The 26582-nt window shown below is 37.4% G+C and overlaps 1 protein-coding gene across 2 annotated transcripts; it reads left to right on the plus strand.

Annotated features, from left to right (window-relative positions):
* Positions 1-16770: 16770 nt before the first annotated feature.
* Positions 16771-20338, plus strand: DPB (Transcription factor DP). Of its 2 annotated transcripts, none has more exons than XM_078586433.1 (10): positions 16771-17014; positions 17656-17917; positions 18042-18121; positions 18248-18291; positions 18701-18763; positions 18884-19030; positions 19116-19184; positions 19348-19446; positions 19590-19660; positions 19820-20338. In XM_078586433.1, the coding sequence occupies exons 2-10, from the start codon at positions 17658-17660 to the stop codon at positions 20049-20051; spliced, it is 1065 nt and encodes a 354-aa protein (XP_078442559.1). In that variant the 5' UTR covers positions 16771-17014; positions 17656-17657; the 3' UTR covers positions 20052-20338. The 2 variants fall into 2 exon arrangements, with proteins under 2 accessions (XP_078442559.1, XP_078442560.1); XM_078586434.1 differs by having other exon boundaries at positions 16771-17009.
* The last annotated feature ends 6244 nt before the right edge of the window (positions 20339-26582 follow it).

Genomic DNA, 26582 nt, shown 5'->3' on the forward strand with positions numbered 1-26582 from the left:
GGAGAAAATCAAGAGTGGAGTTAGTTCTGCACAAGGTGATGCGATCGATTATGAATTGATTTCCTTTATTTGTTTTAAAGCACTAAATTAAAGTCCCAAAATCCAAAACGAGTATTATGGATAGTTTCAGAATGGTTTGATTGCATTATTTTTCTAAATTCTCCAAAATGGCAGCCAAAAACTGAATTTTGGATGGCATTTAAGGCAGATTCCAAAGATACCCAGCTGAAATGCTAGTGATGGAGCTAGTATCTAACTCCTTTGGTGCATATTTCAACCAACAGCAAGCTCCAAAATGGCATCCATGATGGCCCCACATTTGGTGAGCCACCATCTGCACACAGTTGAATGCATAGTGGCTGCCTACACGATGCAGGTGCACACACTAGGTGGCCACGATGCATCTGCGAATCATGTCTGGTGTGATCCACGTAAGGCGGGGATTGACCACGATGGATTGGTTGACCAAGTCGGTCAGGTCAGCTTGGTCAACCGGGTCAATTATATTCAAAGATGGTTGGACCTGATTTGAGCAATCCAATCAATCAAGTTGACTTACATGAAATGATCAATCATGTCAACTAGGTAAACTAATAGGATCTGATCCGAATCTGGATCCTACATTTTTTTCATTGCTAGACCAATGATGGCGCACGCCATCAAGAGTCGTCATCGACGTCATCAGCACCTTGCGCATCCTCGACGTTGAAGACCGGGTGAAAGATGCTCATTATCGCCCTTTGATTTCGCCATTCCTTTCTCGTGTTTTTGTGTTTCCCGATTCGTAGTCGTGTTTTTCATCGCACCCGCAACTGTCATCTTTCGTTGTTTTTCCATCGAGGGGAATGGGTCTTTATCCATTCCCCCTCTTTCCCTTGTTCTTCCCCCTTTTTCGTTCTTTATTTCGCCCTTGTTTCCCCCTAGTTCTCCCCTTATTTCCTCTTGTTTGTGTCTTGTGTTTGTAAAGGGAGCCCATTTATAAGGGCTCCCCAATTGGACCCGTTATGGCCCACTTAGGGCCCAACTCTTCTCCCCGTTATAAGGGAAGAGATGGCGCCCTAGGGTTCTCATACCCTTGTTTTTTTCAGTTAAGCATTTCATCGAACAGAACGCGGGTCTCATTCCTCGTTTGAGAAGAACAGAAAGAAGAGGAAGAAGAGGGAAGAAGAAGAAGGGAAGAGGGGAAGGGAAGAGAAGGGAAGGGGAAGGATTTCCCCCGCCGTCGCAGTGCACGCCCGCGCGCCGCCGCCACTGCCTTGCGCTCCACCGCCGTGCTCACACGCCGCCCGCGGGCAGTCGCACCGCACCGCTCGCTGCCGCGCCGCTCTGCCGCGACGCTCTGCCGCGCCGCTCTGCTGCGCCACCTTCCCACCATGCTGCCGCTCTGCTCGCGCCCTCGCCGAGCTGTCCGTCCCGCACCGCCCCGCGCCGTCCCGTGCGCACCCTGCCATCTCCGTTCGACGATTTTTGTCTGAACCCTTGACGCCCGAACTTTACGAACTGCTCCGGCACCTTTCGCTGCATGTCGAGCCGCCGTGACCTCTCCGACGCCGGTCATCCAACCTGCTCCGACATCGGCTCTCAACGAATCACCGCATTATAAGCCCGTCGTTGAGGTACGCCGTACTCTCCGACGCTCGTTTATTTACTCCTTGCAGTGTACTTTCATTTCGACTCCACCGCGCTCGGGCTAGGTAGGTGAGCGTGGCCGTAGACGCCTTCGTCACTCCAACGAGGTTCGAGAGGCCCCCGTCGCCGTCAACTGGTGACTCCCGTCCAAGCTTGGAGCTCGATGCCTCCCTCGAGTCGGAGCCTGCACGTACAACACGTAGGGCATTCATCCCGTAGTTACATACCCGTTAGGGTATCGTCGGACGACAACACCGCCGTCTCCCGATACGTTATCACTTATCGTTACCGAGCCATCATACTCGGTGACGACGGGACGACGTTCTTGACGTACGTCCTGCATCAACCTAGTACTTTCTAATGACATAGGTACTACCACTATGCCATTAGAAAGTACTTAGTAGTGTATATGTATACTTTATTTAAAGATTTCCATAACAATATATTCAATTAAATAATTTACAAATACAATATTTGTGGGCAAAATAACAAAAAAACTGATTTTTTTAGAAAGCATAAGATGACAATATTGACTCAAATAAATGAAAAAATTTTGAGAGTTAAATTGTATTCAAATATGTATTCAATTTTATGAAATTATAAAATATGTATTCAAATATTTATTAAATAAATATTTTGAGAGTTAAATTGTTTTGAGTTTAAATAATTTCAGAATTTACATTTTAAAGTATTAAATGATTATTTCTCAAATTTGAAGCATGAATATGATGTTTAATTTAGCGCGATTTTATTGTATTCGTATTTGTTATCATATTAATTTTTTAATTTATTTTTACACCTTCATAGATACCTATAGATGAGTGTGAATAATAAAAGCCTAGATGCAGTAATAATAGGTCCCTTTAGATGTACTAATCATGGGGTTGAGTATTTGAGATAGTTAACCTACACACAGGATATAAGTTTATGTCCTAGTTGAAGTTGCATGTTAATGTAGGATATGATATTGTGATTCCCACATCCAAGAGACCTTATAAAATCCATCTATTAATCTCTGAGCTGAAGAACAAAGGTAAAATTATGCTTTTATAATTCTTTCTTACCACATATTTTTAGATTTGCACTAGCATTATTCACCATTTAAAGATAAAATGAGAAATTTATGATTTATATTCCTATGATCTATTTTATATTTTTAATTGATTTTTTAGACTAACCATATTTTACTCCTTAGAGTCAAGTGGATTTCTCACATCTTCTTGGAGTTTTTTTTGAAAAACAGGACTTAGGTAAAAAAAATTGGTGAATTTGAGATACAAATGGGAGAAAAATAGAAATTTTAGCCATCTAATAGATAATAAGAAGAGGCTTAATACACGACAGGCCCACTCTAGAAGCCCATTCAAACATCCTTAAGGACTGGGTCAACTAAAGGCAAGAATTGTGGAACTGACCCACAATTTAAATTTGAAAGGCCTATTTTCAAATCTGGGAAGGAGAGAACGTGGATCCAAGCTGGAAATCAATAAATCCTACCCCTCCAAGCCTGTAGAATTAAATCTAATGGCTGGGAAAGTTAGGGCACTTCTATTTATTAGCTTTTCCTCTCTCTTTATATCTCATCTTCAATTTATGCTCCCAACTTGTTGTTCTAAGCCAACTGCACCAGATTCTTTGATCCGTTATTACTATAAAGGATTATGAGAGAGAGAGCTCAAGGGTGATCAAGATTCTTGGAGAAATAGCACCACTTAGCCTTTGGGGGATGTGACAACAAGGTTCATGTGATATCTTGAATGTTTGATTTAAATTTTGTCACCTTTTTTCTCTAGGCAAATATTCAAATGGATAGCCTAAACTTCAAGCTTTCGAACTATCAAACAATACTGAAAATTTCCTCTTGTAGGAAAAGTTACAGCGTTTTCAGTCCACTACTCGCCTGACGGAGCGCCGCTGCCCAAAAATTGCAGCTGAAAGTTTTCTTCAACGTTAAATATTATTTCTTTCCCTAAAAATTCTCCAAAAATTCCTGAAAATCACAGTTAATTATTAGAAACTATCTAAAACAAAATAAATATGTATTTCATTTATTTGTAATACTTTTATGTAGTTTTCATTTATTTTATTTATTTTCCTATTTATAAATACTAATAATCCATAAAAATATAAAGTCACCTAAAATAATTATTTTAAAATATATTTTATATGAAATTACTCTCTCATTACCTTATCCTTGTGGATTCGACCCTTAACCTATTCGAAAAAAAAATATATAAATACTGTTGTATAAATGAGAGTGTTAAAATGACTAATTTAACCCATATTCCGATTTATCATATATTAAAATTAGTTCTAAGTACCATGAGATAGGTGATTAGTGGGGGTTTATTACAGATCATAGCATATATGTTGAGATTTTGATCCCCGTTAGGAGATAACCAGTTTTTGGTTTTATAAATTTTAGTGGGAACTAATTTTTTTGATGAACTTAGGATCTGTTTGAATTAGTGATTCATGGAAACATTTCATGCAAGTAAGGCTTTCATCAAGAAACTCGATACATGCATAATGGATGCCGACCATTTGATCATTTTGAACTTTATTAATGGGCTCATGAACTTGAATAGTGTTATTAAGTCTAAGCACATTGACTTTGTCCCAAAGAGTAATGGCCTTGTTGAGCTAGCATCAGGAGTGATTAAAGGGCATATACTAGAGTATGAGAAGTGGAAAGATGATTCTGCCATGGCTCAATGGTACGTGTTTTCCTTTGCATGTAATAAGTTGTATAGGCAACATGAAGATAAGGAGACATGGCCAATGATGCTTCATCTGATGGAGTTATTGACTTAGTAGACTAAAACTCAAAGATATAAGATATCAAAGAGTTTATTTTGAGCTTTCATGGTCCAACTGTCATTAGTACAGTGCCATGTGCTGAAGATGATCAAGTGGATTGAAAGGTTAGCAGTGCTGGGAGTTGAAATCCACACTGACAAGTTGATGAAGCAAAGGAGAAATATGGTAAGCAAAGGAAAAAGTCACTATAAGAGGAACTATAAGAGGTACCTCAACGAGATAACTTGAAAGATAATATCGATGCTTCTCACAAGTATGTATGATGGTGAGTTAGGGCGTCAACACAAGGACTGACCCTTAGAGATTGATCAAATGTTTGAGTTAGGTTAGAGAAATAAGATGATGAGGGGAGTAATAAAAGGAATTAAGTATATGATAAAATCAAGGTGAAGTAATAATAATGAGATGATAGTAATATGGCTGAATATGTATAATAAGGGGGAAAATGTAATTAATTTAAGGTTTAAATTAAGATGACATATAATAATAAGTAGCATTACGGAGAACTAAAGAAATGAGGTAATATATATAATATAATATATCTTGTAGATATTACAGGTAGTGAATAAGCGGCATAATAAAAATGATTTATATTATTCTATTCAATGGAGATATTAAGATAGGTAGTGTAATAATTATTTCTAGAGTTTTAGTTATGAGATAAGAGCAATAACTCAGAGAGAGGTTAATTAAGATACTATATTGTGTGGAAGAGAAATTTTTAGTGTGATTACTTATTTAATTGATAGTTAGGCTATATGTAAGATACTATAGATATAGTAAATCAAGGAATATGGAGCTTTTAAGTAGATAGTGAATAGGGATTTTTTAATTTTTTATAAGATATAAGAGGAAATATGGAAAAGTAAAGGGATAATAATTAATTAGATAGGAGAAAGAGGTTATATATATATATTAATTGGATGAAGTAAGTTGTAGATATATGATAGGAGTTGAAGCGCTAGGGAGACATGAATAAAATTTAATTCAGTTTTTAGAGGAATTTAAGAAATTAGCCAAATAAAGGGAGAAATAAAAGATAGTGGGTATAGTAGAAATAATTATGAGATAATTATTTACATTAATGTATGGCTAGGATAAAACCTTAGGGAAAGATTATATTTCTATTTTAATATTTTTTTATTTTTATAACACAAAATCAAGAGAAAATAGGATAAATTGGATAAAGAGGTTGATTCTAGGTAGGCGCTCAACAAAATGCCTTTAAGAGGTCTTTCTATGATATAAAAAATCAAAAGGAATTACAGCATGGATTTAGATCAAATTAGCCTAGAAGTATGATCAAAATGTAAATTTTTACCCAAGAGGTTCATAACTGCCACCCGGAATGCCCAGATGTGGATGGGCTCAAGATGGGAGCGTCATTGTTTTATCCCCTTCAATATGCATCTCAGTCATCCTCCTCTGTGATGGCATGCTTCTATGGGTTCTTAAGGTCCTAAGGTTCTATCCTAGGCTTTCAAAGCAATCAGATAAGTCTCACACCGATCATCTTGCTCGTCCCACAATAGGAAGGGTTTCTTGGCACTGCTCTAAATTTTGGTTAGTAAATGAAGAAATTCGGCTAGGATGGACCCCTTTAAGGGTCAAGGAAGGGCGCTGAAATGTCGTGGATGCAACATTACAGCCTTGGGGATCCACCAAATTCTGTATGATCAGTCTAGTAGTCCCCCATGCCAGAATGATGGCCACAGGTGAAGATGGATGGATCTGCCCTTAATAGACATAGCGTACCCATGCACTATGTCTGCCACACCGTGAGTCATCAAGTCAACTACCAGATCATTGAATTAAGTGTCATTCACCATCAGTGTGCCCTCCACGATGCTCGTTAGGGCTCACAACCAATTAAAAGCATATAAGAGAAAGAAAATAAAAAGAAAAGTTATATCTAAATCAGACTAAAGAAATCGCTTGCACTTCAGTTTACAATGAGATGGGCTTTGGACCAAGTTTTCTAGGAGTCTGGTCATATTTCTTCTTCTTTTCTTAAGATTGCGGCCCAATGGGACATGATCCTTTTCTTCTCTTATCAGCAGGACCCGACGGAGTACTACAATAAAAATTTTAGGTCAAAATTCCATATCAGAGAACTTTAAAATTGTAGTTTCTATATAGATCTTAAACGAGAAAATATTCCAAATTAAATTTCCCATCTTCCCTGCGCGCATGCAAGTGCTGTGCGGACTTTGTTCTGGACCTCTTGTGTAGGCCTTTTTTGTGGGCTCTATGATGTGTTCTTTGTCTATACTGCTTGCACACTATTGCTTGTTGGCTTCTGGCTAGCTTCAGATATGAAATATATAAAATAAAAAAACTCAAGAGAAGAATCAAAACCAAAACCTGTTCTTCCCCATTAAAATTCAGAATGTTAAATTTTATTTATATTAGGAAATCATTGGGCCTGTGAATTTTGTTAAAATCAGAAGAAAAATTGTATGTTTGACAAAATGGTCCAATTAATGCATGACAAGGAAATAATATTAAAATGTGGATAATATCAACAAAAATAATACCAAAGGTTGCCTTAAAATAAGTAGGACTTATGCACCAATTCGGATCTATCATGGCATCTATGTGATAGATACTTACATGTCTTATTGAGATTCTACATCATGGGTATTGGTTACTAGATGTGAGTACCATATCTACAATGACTTGCACATGCTGACGAGTAGGTGAAAGCTGAACAAGGGCAAGCTGGACTGAAGGTGAGAAATGACAATAGTTGTTGTTATCACTGTACGACCAATGAACCACAAATTTCCCTAGAGATATTTATTGTCTTTAGAGGACCTTTGTCATATTCTTAACATAATAAATGAGAATATTGATATTTCTAGTATGGACTGGGGAATAAAAATTTCCTGCTGTGACTATTCAGAAATGGCATGATGGATGACAGTTGTTGACAAATGAGGGCATGGCGTGAAGTTTGTCACGTGTCTCGTCCCATCATAAGTCCTAGGATTTTGTCAAAATGGTGAATTTTCATCACCGGTCACTAGAGTGCTAGTTCTGTCCTCGTCCCATCAGTAGACAACATCCTTGTCAAAGGGGACGAAATGGCATGTCAAGAGTTAAAAATTTTACACTTATAATTTTGTAATTTTAAAGTCCCTTTCTCTCTCTCTCTCTAACACACTCTTGATAAGAGGAGTTTTACTCAATTTTCAGATGCCACATCAGCAAAGTGGGACCCAGAAGAGCGGAGTCAGCAACACATGGACCAATAGGGACTTTAATAAAAGATTAGCTAGTAAAATTTGAACACGTACCCGACATACTCGTTAGAGAAATAGACGTAGGATTCAATATAGGTATAAACATAGTATAGGATGAAATATGGATAGGAATACATATAGATAGGATTTATCTAGTTAGGCATAAATAAACGTGGAGATCCAACGGCCAAGATTTGTTATAAACTAGCCGTTATATCCTGTTATAACGGCTACGATTATAACAGACTAGTTATAGTTACAACCATATACAATATAAATATGAACCAACATCGATGTAATTAATTTGCAGAATATAACACGATCGTAACTGTTCTTGCTCGTGTGCTCTCTTCTTTCTCTTCTCTCTCTCTCTATCTCTTTACAAATCTTCTTCTTCTTCCAACTGTCCAAGAACATGGATCGTCTCAACAACTCTCTCTGTCTCCCCTTTTCGCTTGGACTCCCTCTCTCTTTTAGTTTCCCTCTTTCCTCTCTTTTGGATTCCCCCACACACTCTCTCTCAATCTATTTCTCTCTCTCTTTCTCGATCTCCTCCTCTCTCCCAGACTTCCTCTCTTTTTCTCTCTGTCTCTCAGACTCCCACTCTTTTCCTCTCTCTGTCTCTGTCTCTCTCTCTCTTTTTCTCTCTCTTTCTTTCTTGTTTCCTCTCTCTCTGAGTATCTCTCCTTTTATTCTAAACATAAAACAATTTTATTGTCCCCCTTTTCACTCCCCCCCCCTTTTAACCATTTTAAATTCTGTCACACGAGGGCCATGAGGACCGTCACATGACTTATCCGAGACCCTCCATCAGCATCACATCACCCTTCATGAGTATTTCATCATGTCATCCAACACCATCACGGGTTTATGAAACATCATTCATCATTGTCACATCATTTGTCATTGATCAGTCATCGTGATGAATGATATGATAGACACCATTTCTGCTCCCTAATAAATAAGATAGTTTTTAGAATAACTTAGTTACTTTATTATGGTTGGTTTGTAGTGTATATATATGGATGTTTCCTTCTATAATCTCTTGTTTGATGTTTCTCTTAATAAGAATTAAAAATGTGTTAACATGGCCTACAACGGCACTACTGGCTCAAGCATGCATGTTGAGAACAAAATATTACTAAATTTGCATAAAGATGCATACTTGGGTATGTTTAGTTTTGAATCATATAAGAATTGTGAATTCCATACTTTGAGTAAGCTATCCAAATAACCATTCTCAAGGATTGAATAAAAAGTAAATGTCATATTTGAACTTGTACATTCTAATGTATGCAATCCTATGCATGTCCAAGCAAAAATTGGATGTTCTTACTTCATTACTTTCACTAATAACTTCTATTTCATAAAGTATAATTCTGAAGCATTTGACAAATCAAAATAGTTCAAGAATGAAGTAGAAAAATGATATGGAAATAGTATGAAAGCTCTTTGGTCAGATCGAGGAAGAGAAAACTTAATCACATGATTTTCATTGTTCATTTAGGATTACATAATCTTGAATAAGCTTACTCATCCCTACAAATAAATGGCATATCTGAGAGGAGAAGTCACACAAGAAATCGCTTGGAAGTTGCTTGGCTGTTTGCTGTCACACAGTTATATATGCTCAAAAGTTTGAAGGTAGAACATCACTTTAAGAAATGAGAAATAAAGATATTGCCGATCTAAATTTACAAGTTAGAATCATACATTTACATATTTGTTTTATTGAAGTATTAATAACATGTTTTATCTAAGTCCAGAATATTTATCTAAGTCCATTATCCAATATCGAGCCTAAAAAGATGGCCTTTTTGAATGGAATGTTATGCCTTTTGGGCTCTCCAATGCCCCTAGCTATGTCCTTTCGTAGGAAAATTCATTGTCGTCTACTTCGACGACATCTTGATATATAGTCTTACTCGTGATGAGCACCTCCAACACCAATGGGATGTGTGTACAACATTACAGCGGGAGAAGCTCTATGCTCACCCGAAGAAATCCAGTTTTTACGGCAGAGGTCTCCTTTCTTGGGTTCATCTTGTCAGCACAAGGAGTAGCCACCGACCCAACCAAAGTAGAAGCAATTACTTCTTGGCCCAAATTAAAGGACGCTCACGACGTCCAAAGTTTTATGGGATTAGAATTCTTCTACCAAAGGTTTGTATCAGGATTCAGTGGCGTCACCGCACCTTTCACTGATTTGATTGGCAAAGATAAGCTCGAATGGACTCTTGCGGCTGATAAAGCCTTCAAACGTATCAAATTACTTATGACCGAAGCCCCGGTCCTCAGATTATTGGATTTCTATAGGGTCTTCGAAGTGGCCTATGACGCTTCAGGCATCAGAATTGGAGGTGTCCTTAGCTAATAAGGGCATCCAATTGAATTTTTCTGTGAAAAGCTAAACGATACCATGCGTAAGAAAGATGAAAAATTTTAAGACTTTAACATAATAAATAGGGAAGGACACTGTCTGACCAAAAATTGGTCAGACCGGACCGAAATGGACCGTCTGTCATTCTTTTTAGGGCTGATTGAACCTTGAAGTCTGGGTCCGGTTCGCACATCGGACCAAAGACCGTTCCTCTCTCTCTCTCTGTCACACCTGCTCTCTCTTCCTCTCCCCCTCTATCACTCTTTTTTTATTTTTTTTTCAACAGGGGTGAACATAAATGGAAGCTTAATATGGGAATGGATAATGGTTGATCAATTACACAACATTTGATGCATTCCAGGCTAGTACCATGAAGATGAGCTCAAAAGAGAAGACGTAGACATAAACAAAGAGAGGTATACAAAGGAAAAGATATAAGAGGGTGAATCACAAGGAGAAGAGGAGAAGAAACTTGGGAGTAAGCATATCATAAGCATCTAGGACTAGCAGGGAATAGATGGGCACCTATAAGACTGAGTGAAATTGGGTTAATGGCAAGGGGTAAGCTAGGAAAAACGGGTGAAGAGGATACACATATAGGTTTCAAAAGGTATTTCAAGGTGGGCCAATGAAAGGTGATTCTGTGCTTTAAGAATTGAAAATATGGCCATTTTTACCTCAAGAGAGATTCGCTTAGTGGAGATTTGAAACTTTCGACTTGATTCACTCGTTGGTGGGTGGATGATGGTGGCTCACTCAGCATTCCCCTAAGACGATAGTACTTCAACCCTTTGATTTTCATGTCTGTTCCTCACCCTGCCGGATATCCTAACCATTTGGAAGAAAAACACATGCATCTAGACCATGGTTCATACCATTAAGAGATGTATTTGATCCGCTACACGAGCCTAACTTCTATACTCATGTTGCTAGGACATGGGGTGACTGATTCTCCAAGAAGGGCATGATTAAATTCATACAATTATCTACCCCCCAACTTGAAAAGATGTAAGGAATAAAAATATTTTTGGAACCAAAGTTTTTTTTCTCCCCCCCCCCTAAAAATATGCATTGTCCCTAATGCAAGAAAATAAAAACAGAATGAAGAGGATAGTCTAACCGTGATTCTTTTGCTTCTTATGTCATTGTCTTGCCGTGGATCCCTGTGCTTAGTACGGGTGCCTCTGCATAATTTATTCTCCTAAAACCAAAATTATCTAGAAAGAGATTCAATGAGATCATGTTGGATATGTGATAGCCAATTATTTAAAGCAACAAGACAAAAAGTATTATTTAAAGCAAATTACTATAAGTGATTATTATATTGAAAATAAAGAAGCTAGAAGCCCCATAAAAACAAAAGTCATCATGACTATGATACCATTAATCTTGCCTATGAGATTTTCAACACCCATGTGCACAAATTTATATTTCAAGGTTGGCTTTGATACTGATTTGGATAAAAATGTAATATATGTATGAAACGCATAATTCAAGCACAAATACAACCTCATAAAAATATTTTCAAAATCCATGAAGTTGTAATGCCAATATGTCAAATATATGTCATCCGCATTCAACTCAACCATAAGTTCATTCGTACTCCATAAATATTCAAAGAAATATTTTTCAAATGGATATCAAAAATATTATCATGCCAATCGGTGAAAAGATTTTATTCAAAGTTATTCCCTCTAGTATTGATTCCAACCCCTTTTTTAAGGTTACTTCTCCTCGCTCAATGAAGACTTTAATTTCATGATCACGTGTCTCATCAATAAATTCATCAAAAACTTCAAAACTTTTACTTATATTCATAAGTTTATCACAAGACTGATCAATTAAAGTATCATCTAGATTATCCATAAATAGTAGCTGAATATCAAAACTGTCATCAGAATTACGTGAACTATGTGGATCCACATTTTCATCTTTTCTTGAGCATGTATCTTTCCCATGATATTCATCCTTAGAAATAACATTTTGATCATCAAAAATAACATCTGAAAATTATAAGTATCACCTAAGGGGCACAAAATATCCTCATCAAAATATTCATATGCTGAACATATTTCATTTTCATAAGTTTTATCCATAGAAGGAACATCTGAAAGTAGAAATTGAACGTTCAAAGTTTCAACAAAAGGAGATGAAATAGTTTCATCTTTATGTTCAAAAACTTCTTTTTCTTCATTTGAGATCATATCACTTGGAATAGAAATTTCATTATCAACCACGTGATTAGAAATCTCAACACATTTGTTTGTATTACATTCAACTAAATCTTCTCCATAGTAGTCATCATCTGATTCTTTATATGAATATGGTTTAGCAAAACAAATCTCCATTTTTATCTTGTTCATTTTTCATATGAAATAATATTTCTCAATGTCACTACATTCTTCGAACAATCTCGGCAATAAAGAATTGACATATTGTAAAAATTTCATAGTCTTTTTATAATACTTTCCTTTCTCATAAATGTCGATTTCAGGAAATAAATTTCTATCCATATTATGAAGTACTCTCATTCTGAAAATACGTTTATATTTGAATTCCTCGTTGTACGTCTTAAAATATTCTACTAAATATTGATCACTTTCATACGAATCATCAAGTTGTGAAATTCTATTTTGAATCGATGCATACTCATTATGCATACTTTTAGAATATTCATGCATCAGGCTATTATGACAAGATTGAAGATGATGAAAATAAGTTTCATGATTTTCAAAATCACTAGGGACATGAATAAAATTTTGTCGAGAGGAATGAAAATCAACATGAAATGGTTCACGTAAATGTAGATCAAAATTTATTTCATATATCCTCTCGTGAAATTTATAAAATCGATCAGGAGGATTTGAAATCATAATATGCTACCTACCACAAAATTCCAAAAAGCATCTATGAGTTATTTTCAGCATTAGGAAAAAATTTCATACCTGAGAATGATGATTTCCTCATCCTTTTCAAACTTAATAACCCTTATAAGATTATTAAATAAAAATATATTTAACCGTACTTATAAATACTTAGTTAGTGATGAGTACGGATCGTCTGCACAGGGAACGATGATTAAAGAATTACTTTCTTATACTAGTGATGATGGGCGAGAGGATCGACGAAAGCAAGATTTGAGGACGTGAGCTAGTGATATCGATAAAAGATACGTACGTATAAGCTAATTTATCTTAAAGAAAAGAGTAAGTGATTGTGATGGATATGACAATGAACGAGGATAGTGGTTGGATATGGAGTGGTACGATGGCAAGGATGGAGAGACGAGGAATGAGAGTGAAATGAGAGTGCAAATTTTGATGATAAATCCTAATTGTATTAACTATAGTGATGGGAAAGAGACAACGTAAGGCGAAGACACTTACCTTAGATCCTTACGTTCTGCCAGGATCACAGAGATTTACGAGTGCCGGTAAGTTCCCCCTCTTCTCCAATGCTTTTTCCCACACACTTAGGAAACCAAGAAAACTCTTGATGGATCTCAATACTCACTATCTTTCAATCAGCCCACAAAACTAGGAAGCAAGTTCAAGATGATTTTTACAATGATCCAGGCCTTTATTTATAGATCACAGGGTATGGATAGAAAGAGGAGGGGAAGATCAAAAGTTATGGCTGTTGGAAGTTGAAGCAATTAGCCTTTAATTTCTTCTCTCTCCTCATCAATGTCATCGGTTTTGTACCAATTAAGAAGTCAAAGCACTTGGTATTCTGTGGCTTTTCGTATTCGGTGGCTTTTCATATTCCATGGCTTTTCATATTTCGTGGCTTTTCGTATTCCGTGGCTTTTCGCATTTCGTGCCACATGTGCATGACAAAAGGACAAAAGCAAAGAAAAAAATTTCTTTCCCGACGCTGACATGGCGGCGCATTGGCACGCCACGTCACCCTATGCCATAAAAAAAACCAAAATACTTAAAATTTCATATTAAATAAAATAAATCCCAAAAAAGACGTATACATATATATTTGACTCAGAAAAATCATATCTTTCCAAAATTAATATCAAACAATTCCAGAAAAATCATATTCTGTCTTCAAAAGTTATATTCTTTTAGAATATATTGTTAGAAAAATCCTAAAAAGACAGATAATTCAGAAATTTGTTCTAAAAATAGATTTAATCATTTTAAGCTTGGTAACATGCAAATATGAGTAATTTAATGCATAAAGACACATAAATATAATAATATAAGGCACTAGAAATGCATGTTATCACTCTCTCTCTCATTTTCTCGTCGTCTCTCCCTCTCTCCCGTTTGTTCTCTCTCACTCTCCTGTTGGTTCTCTCTCCCTCTCTTTCTCTCCCTCTGTTACGGTCTCACTCTCCCTCTCGTTCGCTCTCCCTCCCTCCCTCCCTCCATTTCGCCCTCTGTCCTGTTCTCACTCTCTCCCTCTATCCATCTCCCTATCATGTTCTCTCCCTCTCTTTCTCTCATCCTCTCTCTCTCTCTCTCCCCCCTCTGTTCTAGTCTTACTCTCTCTTTGACGCAAACTGATGTAGACTTGAAGGAAACGAGAATACCTCTTGATAGGATCTGATGTCAGCTTGTTTGTGGTAGTCCTGGCATTGACGGGATTGACCTGTTTCTGGTAGTTGTCCGTTAACGCAACTAGAAGTCACGCCTGGCATAGCATATTATTGAGAATTGATGGGTAACAAAGGAGGATTTGTAGCCAAAGCTCAGTCAAGACCAGCCCATTTGAGGATAGATAGAACCGACACAGGAAACTCATGCTAGGAGGAAGAGACAAGTTACCCGACTTCTCAAGAGACTTCGGCAGACGGAAGAGGAATATTGCAAGAAGAAACGCTAGGTCAGGAAGAGGAATAGTGCAAGAAGAAGATAAAAAAGAACTTGTTCCCAAAAATTATCTCCCTTTCTTTATGGTTCATAGGCTATTTAAAGAAAAAAACAGCGACTAGAGCTTAAACAATAAATAGTCATGGGTTCTTACCTTCCGGTAAGTGCCCCACGTGGAGGCTTAACTCCAGCTGGTGGCTGATGTGTGCAATACGTCACTCTCTCTTATTCGCTCTCCATTCCTCGATCACTCTTTCCATCGCTCCTGTTCTCACTCTCTCCCACTCATTTTCTTTCCTTTATCCCTCTCTCTATCTCGTTCTCTCCCCCTCTCTCTCACCTTCTCTCCTGATCTCCCTCTCCCCCTTTCTCTATCTTGTTCTCTTCCTCTCTCTCTCCCCCTCTCTCTATCTCATTCTCTTCCTCTCTCTCTCTCCCCCTCTCTACCGCTCTCCCACTCTTCTCTCTCTCACTCTCTCAACCACTCTCCCTCTCCTCCTGTCTCCCTCTCTCTCAAGTCCCCCTCTCTCATGCTCTCCCTCTCCTCCTCTCTCCTCTCTCTCGCCCTCTCTTTCTCTCACTCACCCTCTTTCCCGCCCCCTCTCCTCCTCTCTTCCTCTCTATCTCGCCCTCTCTCCCTCTCTCCCCCTCTCTCTCAAACTCTCTCCTGCTCTCCCTCTCCTCCTCAAATTTCTCTCTCCCTCTCTTTCTCTCTCTCACCCTCTTTCCCGCTCCCTCACCTCCTCTCTTCCCCACTATCTTGCCCTCTCTCCCTCCCTCCCCCTCCCTCTCCACCTCTCTCCTGATCCCCCTCTCCTTCTCTCTCCCTCTCTATCTCGCCCTCTCTCCCTCTCTCCCTCTCTCCCCGTCTCTGTCACCCCCTATCTCTCTCTCTCTGTCACCCTCTCTCCTGCTCTCACTCTCTGCCTCTCTCCCTCTAGTCCTCTTTCTCACTCGCCCTCTCTTTTGCTCTCCCTCTATCCCTCTCTCATTCTCTCACACACTCTCTCCCTCTCGCAATCTCTCTATTGAACTCCCTCCCTCTCTCCCCCTCACTTCCCTCTCCTGCTCCCCCCTCTCATTCTCCCTCTGTCCATCTCTCACTCTCTTCCTCTCTCTCTCATACTCTCCTGCTTACCAGATCCCTCTCTCCCTTTGCCACTCTCTCCCTCTCGCACTCTCGCTCTCAGTCTCGCCCTCTCACTCTCTCACTGGCACTCTCTCTCTCTCTCAGTCTCGCCCTCTCACTCTCTCACTCTCTCACTCTCTCCCAACGATATTCTCTCTGCCTTTGCACTATCTCAGTGTCACTATCTCCCTCTCTCATTCTCATACTCCACTATCATGCTCTCACTCTCTCATTATTTAAAACTGCTTCAGCACCAGAGATGACATTAGATGTAGTGAGACGACCAAGTCAACTTAACATTACCTAGTCAACATAACCAACTGAAGACCGGACCGAGACAGAGACCGGACCGAACTTCAGGTTTAGGTTTAGGTTTTCGGTAAAACCAGACCGGGACCTGACCGTGTCCTTCCCCAATAATAAACTTCCACAACGGATGGACTGAAAGGAACGAGACAGGACGAGACGAGACGAGACGAGACGGAACGAGATGAAACTGAACAGAATGAGACCGGACGAGACGAGACGGAACGAGATGAAACTGAACGGAATGAGACCGGACGAGACGAGACGGAACGAGATGAAACTGAACGGAATGAGACCGGATGAGACGAGACGGAACGAGATGAAACTGAACGGAATGAGACCGGACGAGACGAGACGGAAGGAGCTATTGGGCCAAGAAAGCCCATTAAAGAAGATAGGCCCATTAAGGCTCTCACATCTCGCACACGACGGCCTCTGTAGAGAGAGGAGAGACAAAACGAACGCCTCGAACGCTCTCGAAGTTCTCCGCGGCGCTCCGCTCAGGAATCGAAGGAGAAGATTGCGGGGCAGAGAGACAGTTCAGAGCTACGCATGCGAGCGGAAGAGCTCAGATTCGCGATTTCAAATGGCCCCGAGGCGGGCCGGTTCATGAATCGCCGTTTGATTGCGCCTTCTCCATTTTCCTTCAATTTTGGGGGCTTTTAATCGGCGAGGTCAGGTGATGGGTTCAATTTCAACGTCCCTGGATGTCTTTGTGTTGGTTGATCTTGTTTTTATCTGGATTTTTCGCCGGAGGGTCCAATTTTCGTCGGATTCAGTCGCGTCTGACGTTTGAGCTCTTTGTGGCTAGGGCTGGAGATCTAGGACTTCATTTGGGTGGTTTTTAGATCTATTGATGTGTTCCTTGCGTTTGATTTTCTCCTTGCATTTGATGAACGGATAATGCGGTTGCAAAGACTGCCCGATTTGGCAATTTTCCTTTAACACTGACCCCCTGATCTCTTTTTTTTTCAACGAATTTTAGCTTCTTCTCTTTGCAACCGGATCCATTTTGCTTTTTACTCCGCGCATAATTTCTTTTTCTGAGCAGATCCGTCCATGATTTCTGGATTTCTGCTTGTATAATTGTTCAGAAGCTCATGGTATTTCAAAGGAAAATATCTAAACAGGGAAAATTACTACTATTCTTGATTTATGGATTTCTGTTTGTATCATATTTGAAAACTTCATAGCTCATCTAATGAAAAAATACATAATATAGGGAAATTACAATTCAACTTCATGGCATATGTGATGAAAAATATGTAATATAGGGAAATTACAATTCAACAATGTTGATTTTCTTGTTTTCATTCATAGGTATGGTGACTGGTAGTGATCGCCATGCAGCTGATGGAGAGAGAAGATCTAGAAATCCTGTTAGAGGGCGCAGCAGCAAGTGTTCTTGGGGAACACCAGCTGGCTCTGATGCTCAATCCCCCTCTTCTAGCGGAAGCCGAGGATCGCCGTCGAGCCGCAGCGAGGCCGCAGTGACTACTCCTGCCAGTGAGAGTACTTCAATGAGATTGAACCACCTAGATATTCATGGAGATGATGTAGCATCCCCTCAGGGAACTATCACGTATGTCCCCCCTAGTTTATTGCTCTATTTGCATTTGTGAATAAATTGCAAATGAATACGACTTTTTTGTGTAAGATATTGAACTTATTAAAATGAATACGACTAAGTTTGTGTGAATTTTCAGTGGCAAGAAGAAAAAGAGGGGCGCACGTGCCGTCAATGGCGATAAAACTGGAAGAGGGCTTCGTCAGTTCAGCATGAAGGGTAGGCTTTGTCAAAATTTTCTCTTTTTTGTCCCTCTTTGTTTCTTCTTCACTCTTCTTGAATTAATTGAGGTTATTTGGGGTGTTAATTTTATTTTCTGTCTTTCTCTTTTTTGTCTGTGCTCAGTCTGTGAGAAAGTTCAGAGCAAAGGAAGGACTACTTATAACGAGGTGAGAGGCGTTGATACTTCCTTGATATGTTTCATCTTTTTCTCATGAATTATGATGCTTGGGATGAAAAATGTTTGGCCAAGCTTTTCGGGGAAAATTTTAAGGAAACATATAAGGGTAATTTATCCATTATTCCAGCCTACGCACGTGCCGGTATAATGTTTATTCAATGGACAATAAGTTCATTAATTCTTCTTTTTATTTTCTGTGAATGTAAACATGACCTTCTTTAGTCTTTATCGGGCATTAGATATTTCTCGAAATCCTCTCAATATTTCTTCTCATGGTGTTCGTGATATCTTTTTTATTATATTTTTCATGAACATTATTTCACCCTTTTTAAGCTTATCAGATTGGAAAAATTCTTGCATGCTACGGGTCACTAACCTTGTGTTATATTTATTCCCAGGTCGCAGATGAGCTTGTTGCAGAATTCACTGACCCCAACAGTAGTCTTGCCACTCCGGATCAGGTAGTAATATTTTAGATATTCACAGCATGGTATTTTAGGTAATAATTTAGATTTTAGCTACAGGTTTTTGACATCTGTAATTGAAAAAAAATAAATCTGGATTTCCCATTTTGCGAACAGCAACAATACGATGAGAAGAACATTCGCCGAAGAGTATATGATGCCCTGAACGTACTCATGGCCATGGACATCATATCCAAGGACAAGAAGGAAATACAGTGGAAGGGATTGCCTCGCACGAGCTTGAATGACATTGAAGAACTAAAGGTATGCCAGTCACGAATCATGTTTTTTCTTAATTTTGTTTTGCATTTTTTTATAAATGGCTAAGCCTTCCTCGACTTCCTCTCAGGCTGAACGCATCGCACTGAGGGGTAGGATTGAAAAGAAAGCAGCGTACCTACATGAACTAGAGGAACAGGTAAACTGCTGAGTCATGTTTCCATAATTCTCAATCATTTGTATTATTGCGAAGTTTTAACTTTAAATTTTTAGTATTCATCACGTGTGGATTTTTTAATGATGTAGAAAACATATCTAGTAGTGGAAATTGTCTAAGGGTCTCTGAGCACTCTTTCCTTCAGTATTTGGGGCTTCAGAACTTGGTGGAACGAAATGAGCGGCTCTACAACTCTGGAAACGCTCCTTCAGGGGGGGTCGCACTGCCTTTTATCCTTGTTCAGGTATTTTTGACCATCACATAAATTTGAAATTTTCGTAGAAACTATTATCGAACACATATATTAAGTACATCGGTTTATTAATGTGTAATTTACTTAATAATTTATGAGCATTAAGCATGTGTATTCTCTGTCCGATATCTCAGACCCGGCCCCACGCTACCGTTGAGGTGGAGATCTCCGAAGACATGCAGCTGGTTCATTTTGACTTCAACAGGTAAAATATGTCAACGGGTCAATGCCAATCAAGATCAATGGGCAATTCAATGACGATGTCTAATCATCTTGCAGAAAAACCTTGTCATTGTTTGGTCATCATCTCATCGCTGTCTGTTAACCCTTTGTCTATGCTTTCTCGATTGGTTGACATTTTCAGCACCCCTTTTGAGCTCCATGATGACACTTATGTCCTCAAAGCAATGGGATTCTGTGGAAGGCATGGCGACGACGAGGGCCGCCACGTGGCGGTCAATGGGGGCGAGAGCTCGAGCTCGCTTAGTGTGTACCAGCAGCAGAACCCGGGTACGCAGAAGCCCTATGAAGGGGTGAAGGTCTCCACCCCGCCCGTGCCCGGAATTCTAAAATCCAGGGTGAAGCACGAGCATTGACCGCGGCCGGGGTCAACTCTATCTCAGGTCAACGCTGCCTCCATTCTTTCTTCCCTGGCCTTTCGTTTTCGTTCTTGGTGTACAGCTCAAGTTATTTGGAAGAAATTGGAGAGACCTGTTGGTGCCCTGTTCTTTTGAGCGTTGACCTTGGAGGGTCAGCGGAGAACGCTGCACCGCTGGATCCCTCTTGAGAGAGATTGGAGTTGTATCAGGTCTGAACACGTTGATTCAGAGAGACTTATCTCTTGTTCTTTTGTAATGTAATGATGCATTGATTGGTTTTTTCATTCCCTTTATTTCTTCTTAATTCTACTCTGTTTCACTCTCTGGAGTTCTCTATCTTCCACACCCCCCACAATGTAATTCTTTTTCTTTCTGCTTATAGACTCATGACTTGCTTTCTCTCTCCCTTGCCATCTTTACCAGTGGTCAGCTCACCCTTTCTCCTCATCATCACCCTAACTCATTTCTCTCTGTTTTTTATTTTATTTTCAATAATTAATATGCACTTCACGTAGAAGAATATTTGATTTCACTTGTATCATTATTAATTTCAATAATTTTTGCTATTAGGAACATCAAGTTCTACCAGGTAATGTAGACTGAGTTAATAAGAATGACAAGTTGGCCTCTGTTTTTTTAGAATGACAAATGATATGAGGAAGAAGAGAGTAATAGATAAACCAAAATTTGTGATTTTTTGGAAACCATTATAGGAAAGTCAGGCAGAAATAGCATATTCGATTCCAATGTGATGGATTATTAGTGTAATATGTGCCATATAAGAGCACTAACCAATTTAGATCATCACATGTCATCAGAGTCATCAAACGAAAGAATAAAGATAACTTTTATCTGAATCTGGTGATCATAATAATCTCTAAATACCTCATGGCCTTAAAATCTTGCCTTACTCTGATTCACCTAGACAGTAATACATAAGAATTAAGAGATGCTAAAGCAAATGGCGTATATTTAAGATGCCACATTGGTGACACAAACAGGCAGTCCAAGTTCCAGTGTATGTTAAATCTAACATAACTATGGTGCTCAAATGGTCATCAATACACAGATTGGAACTGATCATAAAAAGTTACGTGCAATGAAAAGGTAAGCACCAATGTAGTATCTTCGTATGGATGGTATCCTGGTATGTGCTAAGAAGAGCTATCCAAATAATATATAAAATTTTCTCCAATACTAATTTATCATAGTATTAATGTACTCAAAGTGTTATTTCAAAAAATGTTAACTTTAACATCAGTTTTTAACTATTTATTTATTCAAAACTGTGATATTTAACTGTAACATCAGTTTTTAACTGTAACAAAACTGAAATAATTTATTCAAAACTGTAATTTCCCATAACAATTTTAAATGAATTTCAAAATAAAATTTATTTACTCCTTCAATATCTTTTCAAGCATGCGAATTAACATGCTTAAATGTTCTTGTCATATAATGTGTATTTTTTTTAATATCAATTAAATATATCATCCTACAGAAAAATTTCAAGTAAATTCTTCCATAATATTGATATGAATATTTTAGATATCATTTTCACATATAATTTGGTATCTAGCTTCTATGATACCCTTTACTTCAAGATTTCATTATAATATGAATCTTAAGATCGTTCATTCAATTAGAAAATCATTTTATATGGTTCCTGAAAGAGGCACCAGTTAATTTTTTTCAAACTATAAAATTAAATCAAGGTTTTGGTTCTTGAAATACTGTTCAGATAAATCTCAGTAATTTAAATTTTGTAGTCATAAAACTAAGAATATCTGAAATAAAATTTTCTCCAATATTAAATTTCTTCAAAATTTGGTTATTAGAGCTTCTAAAACCAAGTTTTAAATTATGTTATAGATGGATGTCTTCAGCGTCATTGTCTCATTTTTATTACATGTTTTTTTGTATTATATCGCTATTTGTATTGATGTTGATGATCCAATATTCCCTTTAAAAATAGAGTCAAATGAAACTAAGTAGATCAAAATTTTATATTAATAATGAAAATCAATAGAATTTAAAATATTGATTGTAGTATCCTTTTAACTATGAAATGCTTGAGCCAAGACATAATCTAGGATTACAAAACAATAGTTATGTTATTTATTCTTATATAATAACTTTAATTAGCTTGAGTATATGAAATTTAAAATTTAAAGCTAAAGGTAATTTAAGTTAAATAAATAAATTATAAATAGAAACATATACCTATCCTAATCTGTTTTATTATAAGTTTGAGTCTCGTCATTAACTTTTTACTTGAAGAATTTTTATTCTTAAAGATATAAAATAAACCTATGAGAAAGGCTGATTCAGGTTATAAACAAAAACATCTAATTTAGAATTTTACTTGAAAATTGGTCATCATGTATTATTATTTCTTATAAAAGATAGAGATATATAATCCATATTTGTAAGAAAATATTGAATATTATTTATAATAAGCTACTAAGTATATTTAAAAGAACTAATAATGACACTAAGTCAAAATATGAATCCTCCCCTAATAAAATCACAAAATAGGAGCCCTAGATAATTGAACATATTGGGACTATTAAGCTGTCTTAGGAGAAAACGAATCCGTTCAAACATTTTAATGTGGTTGATGGGATAAAAGAGATCACTTTTATGATGGAGGAACTGAAGCTCATGTCTATTCATTTTGAACTTTCCATCTAAAATATTCATTATAGGGAAGAATTGAATCACATGAATTAGATATAACTTTCTGGGAATGGGAAAGTTGAAAGAAACTTTTCAGTGACACACCCAATCCGAAGCATGTGATGATCATATTTAACCATAAATTATTTTAAATAAGTATAGAGACTAAAAGAATATGAAGTCAAAGGAGAGCACATAAGAACATTATATGGTTATGATATCTAACACCAGTTACAAGCACTCTAGTAGAACCATCAGGAGTAGGGTTTACAGGATTCCATCATCAAATATTTAATCTCCTTCAAATACATTGCAATCATCCTGGGTATGTGCATACACCTTTATAGGAGAATCCCAAATTTGAAATGTTATCAAGGATATTTACCATGAATTGGCAGAGATACATCCAATACTCTGTCCAAATCTATCAGAGATCATTGATAAATCTGTTTCTTATGAATGCATCCCTCCACATTACCTACAGTGGTAGAAAATAATAATCCCCATTTAAAAATGAAATTTTAAATTGGAATGACCCCTCATAATGCCCAATATATAGGAAACTTGGAAAATTGGTACAGATATAGAGAGGTATAGACCTACATGTTGAAGATCTGCAGAATTAGGTAATGAGTCATAGATGGATTACATGTAGAGGACAGCTCTCATGAATGCTACATGCATGGCCTATGAGGTCATCCAAAGACAGGCCTCAGTGACTCGTGTTGCCACCTATTATACATGTAATTTGTTCCTCAATCCCTCCAAGTGAACACAATCTTTTCCCACCCCTTTGCTCTCCAAGACCCATTTTGAGCCTTGAATGTATTATTTTGAAATTAAATTATGAAATTTTATTTAATTCAAATAGGTATTTATCACTTTGGTCTAATAGATTTCTATGGTGACATGGATAAGCTAGAAATCAGGCACACAAAAACTCAAGACGATGCAGGATGAGTCTGAAAGAAACATCTATCTATATGCTTTAGAGGTAGTGATGCTTCATATATTCGGAAACACTTAGAGTATTGGCTCGATTAGCTCAAGATGTGATCACATTACATGGATAAAGTGTCAATCGTGAAGATTAAGCATTAAGGACATTTTTGGAAACTTTTTAATATGTGTTTTGATGAATGTTCAAATTAATGCGTGCCTTAATAGGGGTTGTGAATAAGCAAAATAGGTCCTCATTCAACAATTTGACTGGTTGCAAGTGAAGAACAAATATCGTCCTTAGTTATATAAAATGTTGATCATATGGTGAACAAGTCAAATCACTGATTTAGGATATGAATTTTCTATGAGATGAAGATAAAATAGGCCGTAAAAAGTTTCCAATATTTGTGTGGATTTTACATTTTTTGTTGGTTCAAAGGCTTCGTCAAATTCCTAATTGCTACCTTTGAGTATTTAAGGATGAATTTATTGATGATTTAATGAAGATTAAATACATGAAGATATTATTATCCAAAAGCGATATCTTTTGTAAAATTATAAAATAAAATAACTGAAATTTACTGATTTTTGGAAGCTGAGGTTGATGGCATAATAACTAGTTTTTAGTCTTGATAGGTCTTTTGAACTTGTGCCATAGTAAATATAAAATTTGAATTAAGAGGTTCATCACCTTGAGATGGATACCCCAAACAACATTAATGATTAGCTTAATCTGTCTAAAAAACTGTGTTCCCCATTTCCCCAACTCCATTTCCTAGTTAGAAAATTCTTATGTTACTCAACAAAGAAAAATATGATAGTTAGAAAACCTAATTCACCCCCTTCCCTCCTCTTAGGTTATTCTTTAGCCACTTAAACTAATATGTGGTATTAGAGCCTACCTAGACTTGGAACCGTAACTAGATTCTAGGAGTAGGTCCTATAGCTAGGAACAATGACTTTAGACCTCCTACTTTGATGGAAAAATATTTCGGAAGAATAAGATGAGAATATTTATTATGGGGATTAGTGTGACACCATGGAAAATAGTGTGTGATGGATTAGGAGCAGACCTTGAAAAGGTTGTGGAAAAGGAGTTATCACTTAACTCTTAAGCCATGAACATTATCTTATGTTGCATAGACCCATCCGAACATGAAAATACCTCCTTTCTTAGGATAAAGTATGTACCATCAATGTGGGATGAATTATGTACCATCAATGAACTTACATCCATGATAATACAAACTAGTTTGTCTATTTTAATCACCCAGTTTGAGCTTTTCAAGATGAATGAAGGCGAGAAGATTAAAAAGATAATGGGGCTCTTAAACAAGCTTGAAACTCTATGAGGCCATTAGGTTAGAAATTTATATATTTTGATACTAATAGAAAATTATTGGGTTCCCTTTCAATTGAATGGAGAATGGTGGTAATCGCAATTGAAGAATCAAAAGACTTGGACGAAATGCTATTCGACGAGCTAGTTGGTTCACTAATCACCCATTAGATGAAACAAACATAGAAAGAAGGAATTAAAGGAATGTGACCAAGATAGTCCAAACAAGAGAAATGAGGACAAGATGAACGACATAGATTCGAAGAGCTAGGAGCACTCCACTGGTGAAGGATAACAGATTGCCATACTCTCTCTCAAGCTGGAATGCCTTGTCAAGAAGGTAGGTAAGTGATTAATCTTTGAAAAAGTAAAACGTTTGTTAACTGCAGGAAAAGGGGTGCTTCATATATGAATGCCCTGACATGGACAAGAAAGAATAAAGGAAAGGCAAGACAATAAATAGAGGCGACCTACAAAGAAGATTTGAAGATAAGAAGGAAATAGACTTTTGAGCGACATGGAATGAAAAAGATGAAGATCATGCATCAAGTGCGAAGGACCAAGACCTCAAAGAAAAAAAATGCTGATGTCTGTCACATGGAAAAATCAGCCTCAAGTGACCTTAATTATGAATCATCTTCTACAGTTGATTTGATGGATGAGCAAAAGGCATATATAGATGATGTTCTAAGGAAATATGTAGATGCTAAGTAAAAAATAGATTAAAATAAATGAAAAAAAAATCAGAATTATTGATCCTTTAAAAGTAAAGTTTTTAGTTTAGAAAAATAAAATGCTCGACTAAGAGAAGAACTTGATACATGTCTATCCCCTAAAGTTATTTAATATTAAATTTTATCTGTACGCCAAAATTGATGAACTAGAGTTGATTACTAGTATGCTATTAAATGAGAATGATGAGCTATGAAAATAAATAAGTTCTCTCAATGAAGAAATCACTAGGTTGAGTGAAGAGATAGAAGCACTGAGATAGATGACCCATGCAAGAAATAAGAAAAATACATAGATATCCCAAAGATCCTCAACATGATGTGTGGATCTCAAAGTCTATCCTTCATCAAGGAAGGTCTATAATATGAACCTTCCTTCAAGGGTAAGATGACCGAGACACGTATGAAGAAGACGAGGAGGAATGAGCAGTAACCTTATTCCAAAAAAAAGGTAGTATCATCATCAACACCAATGGACCAGAATAAGAAGACATCCTGACACACGATGATGTACTCTACGCTCAAGAAGACCCGAGCTGAGGAGAGAAGACCTAGGAGGTCATGGGCAGAGGGAAAAAATGGACAAAGGGAAAAAATGGATACGTATGATTCTTATCCATGTGAGCCCATGCATCCAAATTAGCTCACACATTATTCTAGAAATGTGAGGCCATATGGATATGAATATGGTTATATTTCAAGAACACTATGCACATGACCATTCCTGAAAATATGTTTCTTCTAGGAATTATCCTTGGACATATCATCATCTCCCTGAATCTATTCAGACATACGGGTTCCCTTCTAGATATGCCATACCTAGGAACTATGATATGA

The sequence above is a fragment of the Wolffia australiana genome, chromosome 14, assembly GCF_029677425.1.
Source record: "Wolffia australiana isolate 7733 chromosome 14, ASM2967742v1".
NCBI classification, from domain to species: domain Eukaryota; kingdom Viridiplantae; phylum Streptophyta; class Magnoliopsida; order Alismatales; family Araceae; genus Wolffia; species Wolffia australiana.